Genomic DNA, 19,573 nt, shown 5'->3' on the forward strand with positions numbered 1-19,573 from the left:
TGTGGAATTTGCTGCCTTGGAGAGCTGGGGAAGCTGGGACATTGAATAAATTTAAGACAGAAATAGACAGTTTCTTAAACGATAAGGGGATAAAGGGTTATGGGGAGCAGGCAGGGAAGTAGATCTGAGTCCATGATCAGATCAGCCATCATCTTATTCAATGGCGGAGCCGGCTCGCGGGGGCCATATGGCTTACTCCTGCTCCTATTTCTTATGTTCTTATGTTCTTATGTACTGAGTATAGTTTTGGTCTCTTTATTTAATGAGGGATGTATTTGCATTGGAGGCAGTTCAGAGCAGGTTCACGAGGTTGATTTCTGAGATGAGGGGGTTGTCCTATGAAGAATGGTTGAGCAGGTTGAACCTATACTCATTGGAGTTTAGGAGAGGTGATCTTATTGAAATGTATAAGATTCTGAGTGTGCTTGATAGGGTAGATGCAGAGAGGATGTTTCCCTTTGTGGTGGAATATAGAACTAGGGGCATAGTTTCAGAATAATGTGTCGCCCATTCAGAAACGTAGGCCCCAAGTTTCTACACGCGGCAAAACAGGCGCCCCTCCGAGCTAGGCGCCCGTTTTTCGCGCCAAAAACGGCGCCTGAAAAAAAACGCGCTATTCTCGAGCGCTTTGCAGCTCGATGTCAGCTTGGCGCGGCGCCCAGGGGGTGGAGCCTACCACTCGCGCCGATTTTGTAAGTAGGAGGGGGCGGGTACCATTTAAATGAGTTTTTTCCGTGCCGGCAACCCTGCGCGTGCGCGTTGGAGTGTTCGCGCATGCGCAGTGTGAAGGAAACATTGGCACTCTGCCATTTTTGTAGTTCTTTGTAGCTGTTCAATTTTTAACATTTTTTAATAAAACCACATTGCCCTTCCATGATCAGCACTGAGGCTTCTTGCAGCAGTGAGACGGCTGCAGGAAGCCTCAGAAGTTGAGGCAGCCGTTTCCCGACGGGCCCGACCGACAGCAGGGGGGCCTCCTCCCCCCGCTGCCGTCGGGAACGGCTGCCTTCTCACTGCCTCCCCCCCGCTGCCGTCGGGAACGGCTGCCTCCTCACTGCCTCCTCCCCCCCCCCCGCCGTCGGGAACGGCTGCCTCCTCCCTGCCTCCCCCCCCCCTTGCTGTCGGGAACGGCTGCATCCTCACTGCCATCTCCCCTCCCTGCCATCGGGAACGGCTGCCTCCTCCCTGCCTCCCCCCCCCCCCCGCCGTCGGGAACGGTTGCCTCAACTTGTGAGGCTTCCTGCAGCCTTCTCCCTGCCTGAAGCACTTTCACACAGGTAGGAACATGGTTTATTTAATCTTTTCTTTGCTTATAAATTTTTATTCAGGTTGGAATTATTTGTATAATATTTGTATAAGTATAACTAAGGATTTATTGTAGAATGTAATGACTTCCCTTCCACCGCCCCCCCCCCCCTTGTTCCCGACGCCTAATTTGTAACCTGCGCATGATTTTATAATGTGTAGACAAGGTTTTTTCAGGCCGACAAAAATCTTCACTTGCTCCATTCTAAGTTAGTTTGGAGTACGTTTTCACTGTGGAAACTTTCAAATCAGGCGTCAGTGGCTGGACACGCCCCCTTTTGAAGAAAAAATTCTGTTCCAAAGTGAAACTGTTCTACCTGACTAGAACTGGAGCAAACTAAATGTGGAGAATTGCGATTTCTAAGATACTCCGTTCTCCACCAGTTGCTCCTAAAAATCAGGAGCAAATCATTTGGAAACTTGGGGCCGTAGAAACATAGAAAATAGGTGCAGGAGTAGGCCATTCGGCCCTTCTAGCCTACACCGCCATTCAATGAGTTCATGGCTGAACATGCAACTTCAGTACCCCATTCCTGCTTTCTCGCCATACCCCATTTTTCTTTCGAAGGAAAGAGTTAAGAGTTAAGATTTAAAACAGAGATGAGGAGGAATTTCTTCTCTGAGAAGGTCATGAATCTTTGGAATTCTCTTTCCAGAGAGCTGAGGAGGCTGGATCATTGAATATATTTAAGTTGCAGATCGACAGATTTTTGAACGTAAAGGGAGTCAAGGATTATGGGGAGCGGTAGTGGAGTTGAGGCCAAGATCAGAGCAACCATGACCTTATTGAATGGTGGAGCAGGCTCGAGGGCCAAATGGCCTACTCCTGCTCCTATTTCTTATGTTTCTTATGTTCTTATGAGAGGCCCAAGGCTCCTCTTGTCTCACAAGGAAAAAAAATGTCCCAACTTTTCTGAACTTTTTCGGATCCTGGATCCACCCCACCATGCCAGGCTTCGGTTAAAATTGCAGCCATGCCCCAATGATTTCATTAGAGCCTCATCTACATATTTAAAGCAAGTGTCCCACTCACCTGTTCAAAAGAGCAAATTAAAATTGCAAACGTAGGACAACAACAAGATTGCAACAGGTCAGTCACTGCTGCCATTTTAAATGCATAGTTAAAATCAGCCCTGTGGACTCTGAATGCAAGACTCGTCAGTTCAGTTTATACAAGTGAAAGTACAGAATTTGGATAAATCACTAAACTTGGCAATGAAAATAAATAGTGATACATTATATAAAATCTATTGGGACTAAACAAGTGCCTCATCAATGGCGCTTAAGGTTCACATTCAATTAATTTGCATATTAAACATTCATGCTTCTGCTGTCAGATTATATGACTATATCAGCAACGTTTATTGAAGAATCGTTGACAGCTAATGTTTCTGAGGCTGAGAGGATAATTATTGAGCAATTGCATAATTCATGAATATTTTGATGTACCCTCCAGCAGAAAGGAGCTGGCAGCCAGGTTTACATCGGACCAATGCCTTTCAAAATATCCCAGAGGGAACGCTGATTGAGGATCAGTGTTTCTTCTGTTGAGAAGATTAGAATGTGTTGTTTCCCCTTGATCCTCAAGAGAATGACAACTGCAGCAAGTGAAGTCGATTTGACTGATATTTGCACGTGGTATAATTAATTGATGAGGGTATGTTTGGATCTGTAGTACAAGTGGTATTTTTTTCTCTAGTGCCTCACAGAAAATCCCCAACTGCTAAAAGTAAAATTGTATTGCATGCAATGAATTCATGGCTGAGACCAGGCTCTCACCTGACCCCTGAGTGTCTTATAAGTTTTTATTTCTGGACAGAGTGTTCACTTTAAAATTCAAAGCAGATTCAAATGCAAAAAATCAAAATGCAATAATTGTCCAGGCCGAAACCAGCTAACAGAATAGTCTGGGGATCAAAACTGCGATCCTCCTGTAAAGTGAAATCATGCTGTGCGATTGGGCAATGAGTAGCCATACAGTTGGATAGAGTATTAATCAAAAAATAATAGGAGCTTGTAACAAAGGTAATGCAACAATCATGGGGGACTTTAATTTTCATATAGACTGGTCAAATCAAATTGGCAAATGTGGTCTGGAGGATGAAATCATGGAATGCATTCGAGACAGTTTCCAAGAACAATACGTTGTGGATTTGGCAGGGAACAGGCTATTTTAGATCTTGTATTGTGTAATGAGACAGAGTTAATTAGTAATCTCATAGTAAAGGATTAAGAGTGATTATAATAAGATAGAATTTCACGTTGGATTTGAAAGTGACATTCTTAAATCCAAAACTGGTTTTATGCCTAGAATTTTGGGTCGTTTGCGCCTCCCGTTAGCGCCCCCCGAGGGCCGTTAATGGGACGCAAACGACTTTTTGTCCAGTTGGGCGTCGCTAATGACACCCGCTAAATTCTGCGGGAGTTTAGCGACGGCAGTAACCCACAGCGCACCATTCCGCTGCACCGGCGATGATGACGTCATCACCATGCACAGCGTCCCATTATTGCCCCGGACCCTAAATTGCGTACCGCCCCTGGCGATGCGAGCGACAGCTTCAGGGGATGTGAACCAGGCGGCAGGCTGCTCACGGGACGATACTTAAAGGTGAGGTGCCAACCATTGAAAAAAAAATCTGCCGACTTTCTTCTGCACCCCGTTAATGCTTCGATCGCAGGGTCCATGCCGCAATTAGTCAGTCCAGCGCTCTGTTTGAGTGCTGGGCTGTTGGCACGGCACCCCCACTCCCAGGAGTGTCCATGGAGGCCTGTTTCATCCCTGTAGTTTGCAACTTGGGCCCTTCCCTTTACTGAAGGGAAGAGTCCCTCCTATGCGGCAGCACTGTGCGGCCCAGTGCATAGCTCCAGACCCGTCCGCACCACTACCACCGGAGAAAGGAAGTGGGGCGCATTATTTTGCACTCAACTTGCTTTCTGGGGCGGTAACCCAAATTTAGCTAACAGGGTGGAACTTCTGCACCTGTTGCAAAATGTCCCATCGCCCGGATATTACAGCCCCCAATTGGTGCGCAACATATTTCAGCCCCTTAAACTTAAATAAAGCCATTTACAGCAATATGAGGAGCAAGTTGGCAAAGGTAGATTGGGAAATTAGATTAAAAGGTATGATAGCAGATAATCCATGGAAAACATTTAAAGAAATAGTCCAAAATTTTCAACGAATATGCATTCCATTGAGAAATAAAACCTCCACAGGAAAAATAATCCATCCGTGGCTAACTAAAGAGGTTAAGGATAGTATTAGATTAAAAGAAGAGGCTGATAATGTTGCAAAGAATAGTAGTAAACCTGAGGATTGGGAAAGCTTTAGAAACCTGCAAAGGATGACCAAAAAATGGATTAAAAAGGAGAAAATAGTATATGAGAGTAAACTAGCAAGAAATATTAAAACAGATTGTAAGAGCTTCTACAAATATGTAAAAAGGAAAAGAGAAGCAAAATTAAGCATTGGTACCTTAGAGGGTGAAACAGGAGAAATTATATTGGGGAATAAGGAAATGGCAGAGACTTTAAACAAATATTTTGGGGGTGAAATTGTCCCACGCCAGTGTTACGGGACGGTAAGCACCAAACCCGAGCCTTTTTATGCCCTGGTTGGAAGTATCACCCCTCTTGTTGAATTGGACCAGAGCGCCCCAGAAATCAGGCGGAGCGCTGTCTGTGATGTTCTGCCTAATTTCTGAGGCGCTCTCAGGGTGTTAGTGGGGCGTGCTTCTCAGCGCCACACTGAAGACGTCAGCACGGCGCTAATTATGTCAGCGCTATACAGCTGCTCAGCGCAGCGCTGTCGCACTACAGCGCCCCTCCCAATCTTTTAAAGGGGAGGGCCGCTGCAAACTCTGCATTGGCTTTGCTGACCATCACTGGGCCACCAGGGACTTTTGCAGCTTGTCCAGTGGCCCGGCACCTAAGTGCAAGTGCTGGGCTGCATGATGGCAGCCACCATTGTCGGGCCGAGTGAAAAGTCAGCCGACAGAAAAACATGGTGGCCATGGCGCAAAGGCTCTCTTCTTTAAAGAGCGCCCCGGCGGCTCCTGTACGGCAGCTATATGCCCCGCAAAGCTATCATTGGCATCGCCCCGCACCAGCCTCGCATCCCGCGGTGCAATTTCCCCCGCGAGGCGCAAAGGGGTTGGCGTGCACGTTGATGACCTCATCGCCATGTGCGCCTGGACCTGAGCCACTAATCACAATGAAGAGACAATTCCGGGGGAGGCTCTTCCGCTGCCCGCCCCTGGGAGAAAAGGGGTTTGTGCCCCGTTAGCGCCGTCCGGAGGTGCTAACATGCCTTTTTGAATGGACAATTTCGCCCCCTTTGTATCTGGCTTCAAGGTAGAAGATGCAAAAAGCATACCAAAAATAATGTGGACCCAAGGGGCTAATGAGAGTGAGAAAGTTAAAGTAAATAATATCAGTGGAGAAAAAATACTTGAGAAACTAATGGGAGTTATGTATCCCAGGCTGTTAAGAGAAGCAAAAGAGGAAATAGCAGAGGCTCTGACCATCATTTTCCAGTCCTCTCTGGCTACAGGTGTGGTACAAGAGGACTGGAGGACTGCTAATGTTGTACCTTTGTTTAAAAAGGGAGAAAGGGATAGACCGAGTAATTATAGGCCAGTCAGCCTAACCTCAGTGGTGGGAAAATTATTGGAAATATTCCTGAGGGACAGGATAAATCTTAATTTGGAAAGACATGGATTTATCAAGGTCAGTCAGCATGGATTTGTTAAGGAAAGGTCATGTCTGACTAACTTGATTGAATTTGTCGAGGAGGTAACCAGAAGGGTCGATGAGGGCAGTGCGTACGATGTAGTGTATATGGATTTTAGCAATGCTTTTGATAAGGTCCCACATGGCAGACTGGTCACGAAAGTAAAAGCCCATAGGATCCTGGGCAAAATGGCAAATTGGATCCAAAATTGGCTCAGTGACAGGAAGCAAAGGGTAATGGTTGATGGCTGTTTTTGTGACTGGAAGGCTGTATCCAGTGGCGTTCTGCTGGTCTCAGTGCTGGGTCCCTTGCTTTTTGTGGTATATATCAATGACTTGGACTTGAATGTTGGGGGTATGATTAAGAAGTTTGCAGATAACACTAAAATAGGCTGTGTGGTTGATAATGAAGAAGAAAGTTGCGGACTGCAGGAAGATATCAATGTACTGGTAAGGTGGGAGGAACAGTGGTAAATGGAATTCAATCTGGATAAGTGTGAGGTAATGCATTTGGGGCGGGCTAACAAGGCAAGGGAATATATATTGGCCCCAAGTTTCCACACGCGGCAAAACAGGCGCCCCTCCGAGCAGGGCGCCTATTTTTCGCGCCGAAAACGGTGCCTGAAAAAAAACGCGCTATTCTCGAGCGCTTTGCAGCTCGATGGCTGCTTGGCGCAGTGCACAGGGAGCGGAGCCTACCATTCGCGCCGATTTTGTAAGTAGGAGGGGGCGGGTACAATTTCAATGAGTTTTTTTTGTGCCGGCAACCCTGCGCGTGCGCGTTGGAGCGTTCACGCATGCGCAGTCTGAAGGAAACATTGGCACTCGGCCATTTTAAAAAGTGCTGCAGAAAAAATGAAAATTTGTTTATTGAACCCTCGCAAAGGCTTGCATTTTAATTTTCTTGATATTTCTGTGTGTGAGGGTGAGGGAGTGCATTCTGTAATTAAAGATAGACTGTGATAAATGGGACACATGCACTTGTTTGAGACTATTCAAATTCTTTGTAGCTGTTCAATTTTTAACATTTTTCAATAAAACCACATTGCCCTTCCATGATCAGCACTGAGGCTTCTTGCAGCTTTCTCCCCCTGCCATCCGTCGGGCCCAACGGCAAACGGCTGCCTCAAGTACTGAGGCTTCCTGCAGCTTTCTCCCTCCCTCCCTCCCCCTGCCGTCGGTCGGTCCCGACGGCAAACCGCTGCCTGAAAGGCCTGCCTGAAGCACTTTCACACAGGTAGGAACATGGTTTATTTAATCTTTTCTTTGCTTATAAATTTTTATTCAGGTTGGATTTATTTGTATAATATTTGTATAAGTATAACTAAGGATTTATTGTAGAATTTAATGACTTCCCTTCCCCCCTCTCCCCCCCCCCTCCACCTCGTTCCCGACGCCTAATTTGTAACCTGCGTCTGATTTTTTAATATGTAGACAAGGTTTTTTCAAGCCTACAAAAATTTTCACTTGCTCCATTCTAAGTTAGCTTGGAGTACGTTTTCACTGTGGAAACTTTCAAATCAGGCGTCAGTGGCTGGACACGCCCCCTTTTGAAAAAAAATTCTGTTCAAAAGTGAAACTGTTCTACCTGACTAGAACTGCAGAAAATTGAAATGTGGAGAATTGCGATTTCTAAGATACTCCATTCTCCACCAGTTGCTCCTAAAAATCAGGAGCAAATCATGTGGAAACTTGGGGCCATTAAATGGTACAACACTGAAAAGTGTAGAGGAACAAAGGGACCTTAGAGTGCAGGTCCACAGATCCCTAAAGGTAGCAGGCCAGGTAGATAAGGTGGTTAAGAAGGCATATGGAATACTTGTTTTATTAGTCGAGGCATGGAATACAAGAGCAAGGAGGTTCTGCGTGAACTGTATAAAACACTGGTTAGGCCGCAGCTGGCGTACTGTGTGCTTTGGAGGCAGTTTTGAGAAGCTTTGGAGGCAGTTCAGAGAAGATTCACAAGGTTGATTCCGGAGATGAGGGAGTTGACTTATGAGGAAAGGTTGAGTAGGTTGGGCCTCTAATCATTGGAATTCAGAAGAATGAGAGGTGATCTTATCGAAACGTATAAGATTATGAGGGGGCTTTGACAAAGAGGATGCAGAGAGGATGTTTCTACTGATAGGGGAGACTAGAACTGGGGGGCATAATCTTAGAATAAGGGGCCACCCATTTAAAACTGAGATGAGAAGGATATTCTTCTATCAGAGGGTTGTAAATTTATGGAATTCGCTGCCTCAGAATGCTGCGGTAGCTGGGATGTTGAATGGATTTATGACAGAGATCGATAGTTTCTTAACTGATAAGGGAATAAAGGGTTATGGGTGGCGGGCAGGGAAGTGGACCTGAGTCTGTGATCGGATCAGCTATGCTCATATTAAATGGCGGAACAGGGTCTAGGGGCCGTATGGCCTAATCCTGCTCCTATTTCTTATGTTCGTATATTCTGGTCACCACATTACAGGAAAGATTTGATTGCACTGGAAATGGTGCAGAGGAGATTTACAAGAATGTTGCCTGGACTGGAGAATTTTGGCTATGAGGAAAGATTGGAGATGCTGGGTCTGTTTTCTTTGGAACAGAGGAGGCTGAGGGGAGACCTGGTTGAGGTGTATAAAATTATGAGGGGCCTGGATAGAATGGATAGGAAGGACCTGTTTCCCTTGGCAGAGCGGTCAACAACCAGGGGACATAGATTTAAAGTAATTGGGGGAAGTTTGGAAGAGATATGAGGGGACATTTCTTCACCCAGAGGGTAGCAGGGATGTGGAACTCAATGCCTGAAAGGGTGCAAGAGGCAGAAACCCTCACCACATTAAAAAAAATACTTGGATGTGCACTTAAAGTGCTGTAACCTACAGGGCTACGGACCAAGAGCTGGAAAGTGAGATTAGGCTGGATAGCTCTTGGTCGGCCGGCACGGACACGATGGGCCGAAATGGTTTCCTTCCGTGCTGTAAATTTCTATGATTCTATTCTGTGAAGACAACCCCTTCCTCTCAGGAATCAACCCAGTGTACCTTCTCTGAACTGCCTCCAATGTAAATATATCCCTCCTTAAATAAGACCAAAACTGTACGCAGTACTCCAGGTATGGTCTCACCAAGTTGTAGCAAGATTCCCCTACTTTTATTCTCCATCCCCTTGAAATTGTATTGGACCATTGAAGGATGTTCAAGGACAGATTACAAAAGACTCTTTCGCTTTTGTTGGATGCACCCTGCTCCACCTTGCTTCTTGGTGAGCCGCTGGAGAGGACAGGAAGGCCACCGCCATTAACCGCACCACGTGCTACGCGTTCCAAGCGGGCTGAAGGGACACCGAGAGGGCCGAACCCAGCCATACAACACTGCCCCCCCCCCGGTCATCAAATTGCACGGCTCTGCCTTGGACAACGTGGACCTTTTTCCATACCTCCGGAGCCTCCTGTCAACAAGGGCAGATATCGACGACAAGCTCTAACATTGCCTTCAGTTTGCCAGTGCAGCCTTCGCTCACCTGAGGAAGAGAGTGTTTGAAGACCAAGATATCAAATCTGGCACCAAACTTATGGTCTAGAGGGCAGTAGTGATACCTGCCCTCCTATCTGGCTCAGAGGCAATGGACTATATACAGCAGCCACCTTAAAGCTCTGGAGAAGTACCACCAGCGCTGACCCCGCAAGATCCTGCAAATCCACTGGGATGATAGATGCACCAACATCAGTGTTCTTGCTCAGGCCAACATCCCCAGCATCGAAGCACTGACCACACTCGACCAGCTCCGCTGGGCAGGCCACTTCGTCCGCATGCCGGACACGAGACTTCCTAAGCACATGCTCTACTCGGAACTCCTACACGGCTAGCGAGCCCCAGGTGGGCAGAGGAAACACTTCAAGGACACCCTCAAAACCTCCTTGATAAAGTGTAATCCCCCTGGCATTTGTGAATCCCTGGCCCAGGACTGCCCAAAGTGGAGGAAGAGCATTCTGGAGGTTGCTGAGCACCTCAAGTCTTGTCACCGAGAGCATGCAGAAACCAAGTGCAGACAGCGGAAGGAGCATGTGGTAAACTAGATTCCCCACCCACCCTTTCTTTCAACAACTGTCTGTCCCACCTGTGACAGAGACTGTAATTCCCGTATTGGACTGTACAGAAACCTGAGAACTCACTTTTAGAGTGGAAGCAAGTCTTCCTCGATTTCGAGGGACTGCTTTTGATGATGATGACAAAGGACTCCCAGAGGGTTGTGAATCTGTGGAATTCTCTGCCCAAGGAAGCAGTTGAGGCTAGCTCATTGAATGTATTCAAGTCACAGATAGATAGATTTTTAACCAATAAGGGAATTAAGGGTTATGGGGAGCGGGCGGGTAAGTGGAGCTGAGTCCACGGCCAGATCAGCCATGATCTTGTTGAATGGCGGAGCAGGCTCGAGGGGCTAGATGGCCTACTCCTGTTCCTAATTCTTATGTTCTTATGTTCTTATGACTCACTGGATATGGCAGAAATATTAAATGAGTACTTTATATCAGTCTTCACTGTTGATGATAATTCTGCTCTATTAACATTGAATGATTTTAATAATATAACTAGTAATATTAAATTAGATGTTTCAGATAAAATTAAGAACGTGAAAATAGACAGAAAATAGGCCGAATAATATCCACCCAAGGCTCCTCAGGGAAATGGCACACGTGCTGTGTGAGCCCCTAGACCATATTTTTAACAGCCCACTGCACTCTGGGATGGTTCCATAGACTGAAAGGAGGCTATTGTAGTCCCCATCTTTAAAAAACATAGAATTATGGACCCGGGTAACACTAGGCCCATTAATTTAACATCAGTAATATGCAAGATGCTTGAAGGATTTAGGGAAGCAATATATGATTGCTTGGATAGAGAGGGATATATTAGGGACACCCAGCATGGCTTAATAAAGTGGAGGTCATATCTTACAAATCTAATTGTATTTTTTAAGAAGTTACAAAGCTGATGGATGATGGAAGTCCAGTAGAAATTGTCTACTTAAAGTTCCAAAAAGCTTTTTTGCTAAGATACCTCATGAGAGGCTTCTCTACAAAATTGAAGCTTTTGGTATTATTGGAAATATATTGAGCTGGATTCAGAACTAGCTGGCAGGACATAGGCAAAAAGTAATTGCAGATGGATTTGTATTTGTTTTGAGACCGATCACCAGTGGTGTCCTGCAGGGATGGGTGTTGGGACTGTTGTTCTTTACTATTTTTATTAATGATCTGGATGTAGGTGTTGGGGGCAAGATATGCAAATTTGCAGATGATACTAAGATCTGTGAGAGTTATCTGATTGAGGTTTATAAGATGATGAAAGGAATAGATTGTGTTCCAGTTTACAGTTTGTTCCAATTAAATAGGTTAGGAGTCACAATTTTGAGTCGTGTCAGGCCAGATCTATGTTAGATGTTAGAAGATGGTTCTTTTCTCAGAGAATAATGGACCTCTGGAATAGGCTGCTATCTCAGGCGGTGAACATCAATTCGTTGAATTCCTTCAAGCGAGAGCTGGTCCTGTTTCTGGTTAGGGCAAAGATCACCTCTTACAAAAGATTTAGGGAATTCAGGGCTGGAATGATCCACTGGACTAGTTTTGATATCGTTGATGGGTCAGACAGAAATTTCCCAGATTTGTTTTCGCCAAATTAGCCTGGGTTTTTATCTGTTTTTTCGCTTCTCCGAGGAGATCACATTTTTTCAGGTGTGGTGGGGAATATGTATATTGTGATACACAAGGCATCACAATTGTGTGAATCATTTTGGTTGGACCAGAGTGTCTTTACCTGTCCGTCATTATTCGTATGTTCATATTGTCATTTATGTAACCTCTATGTAACACCACTGCAATACTGTATATACTTAAGCAATGCAGACCTTGACCACAGGGGGTGAACTTGTGGAAGACACTCCTTACCTGGTCATCCAGGTATATAAAGGGAGGTCCCATGCAGGGTCATTACGTCTTGGTCCTGTGAATAAAGGTTCAGGTCAAAGAGTGACCTTGTCCATAGAACGTGCCTTGTGTGGGTTTTGTGTCATTGAGTAAGGACATTACATTGGCGACAAGAAATGGGAATCAACGACCCACGAGAATGGCCACCGGTAGCACAGAGGAACGGTACTGTGTTGGTGAGGACTGGGATGATATCATTGAGAGGCTCCAGCAAAGCTTTGTCACGAAAGAATGGCTGGGAGATGCAGCGGCCGACAAGCGAAGGGCCCATTTGCTGACCAGCTGCGGACCTAAGACTTACGCGCTCATGAAGGACCTACTAGCACCCGAAAAGCCGGCGGTCAAAACCTTTGAAGAGCTCAGCAAACTAATCGGTGAGCACCTCAAACCGGCGAGCAGCATACACATGGCCTGACACAGATTCTATACCCACCGGCGTCGTGAAGGACAGAGCATACTGGACTTCGTTGCAGACCTCCGGCATTTGGCCAGCCTCTGTAAGTTCACAGACACCTGCAAGGGGGCGAGGTTAAGGGACTTCTTTATTGAGGGCATCGGTCATGCGGGGATTTTTCGAAAGTTAATTGAGACCAAGGACTTGACTTTGGAAGCGGCGGCGTTGATGGTTCAGACTTTCATGGAGGGGAAGGAGGAAACCAAAATAATATACACGCGCAATTCTGCCTCCAACGCGGTGAGGGATCAGGGAGTCAATATCATAAACGCGACTCAGAGTCCCGCAGGCTGGCAAGGGCAGTTCGACACACCCCAGGCAGCAATAGAGTAGGTTTTCAACAGAGACAATGGCAGGCTGAACGGACAATTATGCCATCACAGTGGACAATGCGGTTCGGGATGGGGCCATTGACACCCACTAACAGGATACTCAAGAGCAGTCAAAGGGACAATCAGTGAGGAATGCCGGGTCATAACTCCTTTGTTCACAACAATGGGAATCTCAGCTAATGCTGGAGGTGTGGGGGCAAACACTCTGCCAGGACTTGCAGGTTTCAGCAATTTGTCTGCAGAAGTTGCAACATCAGTGGCCATTTTGCTCGAATGTGCAGGAAGTCTGTAACTGGGCTAATTTACGAGGTGGATGGACCAGAAGAGGGGTCTGTGAGGCAGGATGACTCTTGGGGCAAATCAATGGACGCTGAAGTTCAGCTTGTTCATGTGGCAAACATTCGCAGCTCATACACCAATCCGCCACTAATGATGATGAAGGTTTTATTAAACGGCATCCCTGTATGCATGGAGCTAGACACAGGGTCCAGCCAGTCACTCATGAGTGTTCAACAATTCGAAAAGCTATGGCCACTCAAAGCATTGAGACACAACTACGACGTATAACCAAAGAAATCATTCCAGTACTAGGCAGTGCAATGTTGGCAGTCACACACAATGGATCAGTGAACCGGCTGCCGCTCTGGATTGTCCCGGGCAATGGTCCCGCACTGTTGGGGAGGAGCTGGTTAGCTGAGATGAACTAGAAATGGGGGGATGTGCACGCCATGTCATCTGTGGAGCGAAGTTCGTGCTCACAAGTCCTACAACAATTTGAGTCACTATTCCAACCTGGCGTCGGGACGTTCAAAGGTACCAAAGTAGTGATACACATCACCCCGGACGCCAGACCAGTGCACCACAAAGCCAGAGCGGTGCCGTATGTGATGCGGGAGAACATTGAGAGCGAATTGGACCGTTTGCTGAGAGAAGGCATCATCTTGCCCGTTGAATTCAGCGACTGGGCGAGCCCCATTTTTCCCATCCTGAAAACGGATGGTTCTGTCAGGATCTGTGGCGACTACAAGGCCACTATCAATCGGGTGTCCCGACAAGACCAATACCCGCTCCTGAGAGCGGAGGAACCTTTTCGCCACGCTGGCAGGCGGCAAGCTGTTTACCAAGTTGGATCTCACTTCAGCCTACATGACCCAAGAACTGGCCGACGAATCTAAACTATTAACCACCATCAAAAAGCACAAGGGACTGTTCGTTTACAACAGGTGCCCGTTTGGCATTCGATCAGCGGCCGCGATTTTTCAAAGAAACATGGAAAGCCTGCTTAAATCCATTCCTGGAACAATCGTATTTCAGGACGACAACCTCATCACGGGTCGTGACACCGAGGAACACCTCCACAACGTGGAGGAGGTGCTACGCCGACTGGATCGGTAGGCCTGTGACTCAAGAAGTCTAAATGTGTGTTTTTGGCTCCTGAGTTTGAGTTCCTTGGCAGGAGGGTTGTTGCAGACGGGATTCGGCCCACCGAATCCAAAACAGAGGCAATTCGACGAGCGCCCAGGCCCAGCAACACATCGGAGTTGCGTTTATTTCTGGGACTCTTGAACTATTTCAGGAACTTTCTGCCGAACTTAAGGACGTTGTTGGAGCTGCTTCACGTGCTCCTGCGTAAGGGTTGTGATTGGTTTTTGGGGGACTGTCAAGAACGGGCTTTCAATCGGGCGCGGAACCTACTTTGTTCACATAAGTTATTGACCCCGTACGACCCCTGTAAGAAATTGGTTCTAACATGTGATGCAGCATCCTACGGGGTTGGGTGCGTGTTGCAGCAGAGTAATGCTGAGGGCCAACTACAACCTGTGGCTTATGCTTCCAGGTCGCTCTCTCAAGCAGAACTGGGATATGGGATGGTTGAGAAGGAGGCACTCACATGTGTCTATGGTGTAAAAAAAATGCATCAGTACCTTTTTTGGCAGGAGGTTCAAATTAGAAACGGACCACAAGCCATTAACATCCCTGTTGTCAGACAGCAAAGCTGTCAATACCAATGCGTCAGCTCGCAAACAGCGATGGGCTCTCATGCTGGTTGCTTATGACTACTCCATCCGGCACCGGCCTGGCACTGAAAATTGTGCTGACGCCACCACCGAGGGGGCAGCAGAACAAAGCGCTGAGATGGTCATGGCCATTGATGCCTTTGACAGCGCAGGCTCCCCCATCACAGCCCGCCAGATTAAAATCTGGACCAACAGAGATCCCCTCCTATCTCTGATTAAGAAATGTGTCCTGACTGGGGGATTGGGCGCCCGCACATGGAGCATGCCCTGAGGAGGTCAGACTGTTTCACAGGCGAGGGATGAGCTCTCCATCCAAGCTGACTGCCCACTATGGGGTAGCCGGGTAGTCATGCCCCAGAGGGGCAGGGAGGCATTCATCAGAGAACTCCACAGCGAGCATCCAGGCATTGTGCTGATGAAGGCCATTGCCCGGTCACATGTTTGGTGGCCGGGAATTGATTCAGACCTGGAACACTGTGTTCGCAGGTGCACGACGTGTGCCCAGCTGGGTAATGCCCCCAGGGAGGCCCCACTCAGCCCGTGGCCCTGGCCCAGCAGGCCATGGTCACGTATTCATGTAGACTACGCGGGCCCGTTCATGGTAAAAATGTTCTTCATTGTGGTAGATGCATACTCGAAATGGATCGAGTGCATCATTTTGAATTCATGCACGACATCCACCACTGTGGAGAGTCTACGTGCGGTTTTTGCAACCCACTGCTTGCCGGACATCCTTGTTAGCGAAAATGGCCCATGTTTCACGAGCTACGAATTCCGGGAATTCATGTCGGGCAATGGCATCAACCATGTCAGGACAGCACCGTTAAAGCCGGCCTTCAATGGCCAGGTGGAACTTGCAGTCCAAATCATTAAACAAGACATGCTCAGGAGTCAAGGACCCTCCCTTCAATGTCATCTATCGCGCCTCCTGCTGGCCTATAGGTCCCGACCGCACTCGCTCACGGGGGTCCTGCCCGCTGAGCTACTTATGAAATGAACACTCAAAACTCGGTTGTCCCTCATTCACCCAGTCCTGACCGACATAGTTGAGGGCAAGCGCCAGTCCCAAAACGAGTACCATGACCGAAATTCAAAGGGGAGATGTAGAGAAAAAAATGACCCCATATTTGTCCTCAATCACGTCGTGGGTCCCAAATGGCTTGAGGGTACTGTAATAGACAAAGAGGGGAACAGGTTCATCGTGGTTATACTTAACAATGGGCAGATATGCCGTAAGCATCTGGACCAAGTAAAAAAAAGGTTCAGCATGGACACTGAGGAACCCGAGGAAGATCATGAGATTGTGCTCACACCACCGCCAGTGAACGAGCAACAAGAACATTCAGCAGCATGCAGTCCCGGCGGTCAGCCCGGTTAGGCTCGAATCGCCACAGGTGACAGACACGCATACCAAGGCTCAACAACCAGAGCCCCAACTGCGGCGCTCCACAAGGGAGTGTAGACCATCTGAAAGACTTAACCTATGATCCCAATAAGACTTTTGGGGGGGAGGTGATGTCATGTATGTAACCTCTATGTAACACCTCTGCAATACTGTATATACTTAAGCAATGCACACCTTGACCACAGGGGGTGAACTTGTGGGAGACACTCCTTATCTTGTCATCCAGGTATATAAAGGGAGGTCCCACGCAGGGTCATTACTTCTTGGCCATGTGAATAAAGGTTCAGGTCATAGAGTGACCTTGTCCATAGAATGTGCCTCGTGTGGGTTTTGTGCCATTGAGTAAGGACATTATACTTATCATAGTTCAAAAACTCAGGATTTGCTAAAATGAGGATTTGCCATGAGTGAATCAAAAGCAATCTACTCAGTCAGTAAATAAATTGGGAACAGATGAGCAGCATGGAACTGAGTGTCATGTATTCAACCAGCATTGTAACTCATGCATAATCTGACCTAAGTTATACACTGTGAGAACACTGACCACTAGGTGGTGAACTTGTGGGAGAAACTCCTAACCTAGACCTTCAGATATAAAAGGGAAAGTTCCACCCACTTCCTACACTTGAGTGCTATGAAATAAAGGACAGGTCACAGACTGACCTTCTCTTAAGCATAGGCCTCGTGTGCATTTATACCGTATAGTAAGGACGTATCAATGGCGACAAGAAACTGGGATTTAAACCACGCGAGCATGGCCACTAGCAATAAAAGGGGCAGTCAGGGACGATCGACTGGCAAGGGACCTTTTGTTTCAAACAGCAGCTCATGCTGGAGGCATGGAGGCACACACTCAGCTGGAGTTTGCAGAGGTGAGCAAAATACCTGCAGTAATTGCAGAAATGAACGCTGGGGGAAATCGCTGGAAGCTGAAGTTCAGCGAGTTCATGTGGAGCACGTATACAGTTCATACACCAGGACGCCACCGATAATAATGAAAGTGCTCCTCAATGGCATCCCAGTATCAATGGAGATAGACAGTGGGGCCAGCCAGTCCATGATGGGTATCAAACAGTTCGAAAAGTTGTGGGCGTCCTAGGCCAGAAGGCCAAAATTATCGCCGATTGACGCACAGCTACGGACTTACACAAAGCAGATCATTCCGGTGCTAAGTAGCGCCACGGTAGTCGTGACCCACAAAGATTCGGAGAACAGGTTGCCACTCTGGGTTGTCCCAAGGGACAGTCCCGCACTACTAGGGAGGAGTTGGGTTTCTGTCATGAACTAGAAATGGAGCGATGTCAATGCAATTTCCTCTGGAGCGAGTATCATGCTCACAGATCCTGGACAAATTTGACTCATTATTTCAACCCGGCATTGGCACTTTCATGGGGGCCAAGGTAGTGATTCGCATAAACCCGGACGCCAGGCCAGTAGACCACAAGGCCAGAGCGGTGCCGTACGTGATGCGGGAAAAGATAGAAGGCGAATTGGACCGCCTGCTGAGGGAAGGCATCATCTCGCCAGTCGAATTCAGTGACTGGGCGAGCCCGATCGTGCCGGTGCTCAAGGCGGATGGGTCGGTCAGGATATGTGGCGATTACAAGGCCACCATCAATCGGGTGTCACTCCAAGACCAGTACCCACTACCGAGAGCGGAAGACCTCTTTGCGACGCTATCTGGTGGCAAACCTTTTTCAAAATTGGACCTGACCTCAGCTTACATGACCCAGGAGCTGGCGAGTGAGTCGAAGAAGCTGACCACCATCACGACACACAAGGGGTTGTTTGAGTACAACCGATGTCCGTTCAGGATTCGTTCGGCAGCCGAGATCTTCCAACAAAATATGGAAAGCTTCCTCGAGTCGATTCCAGGGACGGTGGTTTTTCAGGACGCCATCCTCAATACGGGTTACGATACTGAAGAACACCTCCACAACCTGGAGGAGATGCTACGCAGACTGGACCAGGTAGGGCTGTGACTGAAAAAGGCGAAGTGCATCTTCCTAGCTCCAGAGGTAGAATTCCTGGGGATGAGGGTAGCAGGAGACGGGATCAGCCCTACTGCGTCCAAGACGGAAGCGATCCAGAGAGCACCCAGACCCCGTAACACGACGGAGCTGCGTTCGTTCCTGGGGCTCCTGAACTATTTGATAACTTTCTTCCCAAATTGAGCACGCTGCTAGAGCCACTACACGTGCTCCTATGCAAAGGTCGCGAATGGGTCTGGGGGAACAGCCCGGAAAGGGCTTTTAATAGAGCACGCATATTGTTATGTTCCAACAATCTGTTAACGCTATATGACCCATGTAAGAAACTTGTGTTAACGTGCGATGCATCGTCCTATGGTGTCAGGTGTGTGTTGCAGCATGTTAATGCCAAGGGTCAGTTACAGCCGGTAGCTTATGCCTCCAGAAGTCTGTCCCAGGCAGAAAGGGGCTACGGGATGGTAGAAAAGGAGGCGCTCGCATGTGTATATGCGCTAAAGAAAATGCACCAGTACCTGTTTGGCAGGAAATTCGAGCTGGAGACAGATCTCAAACCCCTAACATCCCTTTTGGCCGACAACAAGGCCATAAATGCAAACGCATCGGCCCGCATACAGAGGTGGGCACTCACGTTAGCCGCCTATGACGAGACAATTTGGCACAGACCGGGCACCGAAAACTGCGCTGATGCACTCAGCAACTCCCACTAGCCACCACTGAGGGGGCTACCGAGCATGCTGCTGAGATGGTTATTGCTGTTGAAGCTTTCGGAAGCGAAGGCTCACCCGTGACAGCCCGTCAGATTAAAGTCTGGACAAATAGAGACCCGCTATTGTCTCTAGTCAAGAAATGTGTCCTGAATGGGGACTGGGCAGCCAAGTACAAAGCATGCCCTGAGGAATTTAAACCATTTCACAGGCGCAGGGATGAACTCTCGATTCAGGCTGATTGCCTACTGTGTGGAAACCGCATAGTCATGCCCCAGATGGGCAGAGAGGTGTTCATCAGAGAACTGCACAATGAGCACCCGGGCTTGTCATGATGAATGCAATTGCCAGGTCACACGTTCGGTGGCCAGGGATAGACGCAGATCTGGAACTTTGTGTTCGCAGGTGCAACACGTGTGCCCAGCTGGGCAATGCGCCCAGGGAAGCCCCCCTTAGCCCCTGGCCATGGCCCGCCAAGCCTTGGTCACGCATTCATGTGGACTACGCAGGTCCTTTCATGGAGAAAATGTTTTTGGTTGTAGTAGACGCCTCCTCCAAATGGATCGAGTGTGACATGTTAAATTCAAGCACATCCTCTGCCACGGTAGAAAGTCTACGGGCAATGTTCGCCTCCCATGGTCTACCGGATGTCTTGGTCAGCGACAAAG

General features: G+C 47.8%; 1 protein-coding gene across 1 annotated transcript in view; it reads left to right on the forward strand.

Annotated features, from left to right (window-relative positions):
* Window positions 1-19,573, forward strand: part of LOC139264731 (dual specificity calcium/calmodulin-dependent 3',5'-cyclic nucleotide phosphodiesterase 1A-like) — a 1,390,883-nt gene that overhangs the window by 1,216,503 nt on the left and 154,807 nt on the right. Inside the window, exon 17 of the mRNA XM_070881778.1 lies at window positions 18,038-18,180. Within this exon, the coding sequence (XP_070737879.1) occupies window positions 18,038-18,180 (143 nt within the window). The remainder of the gene's footprint in view (window positions 1-18,037; window positions 18,181-19,573) is intronic.

Source organism: Pristiophorus japonicus, chromosome 1 (genome assembly GCF_044704955.1).
Source record: "Pristiophorus japonicus isolate sPriJap1 chromosome 1, sPriJap1.hap1, whole genome shotgun sequence".
NCBI classification, from domain to species: Eukaryota; Metazoa; Chordata; class Chondrichthyes; family Pristiophoridae; genus Pristiophorus; species Pristiophorus japonicus.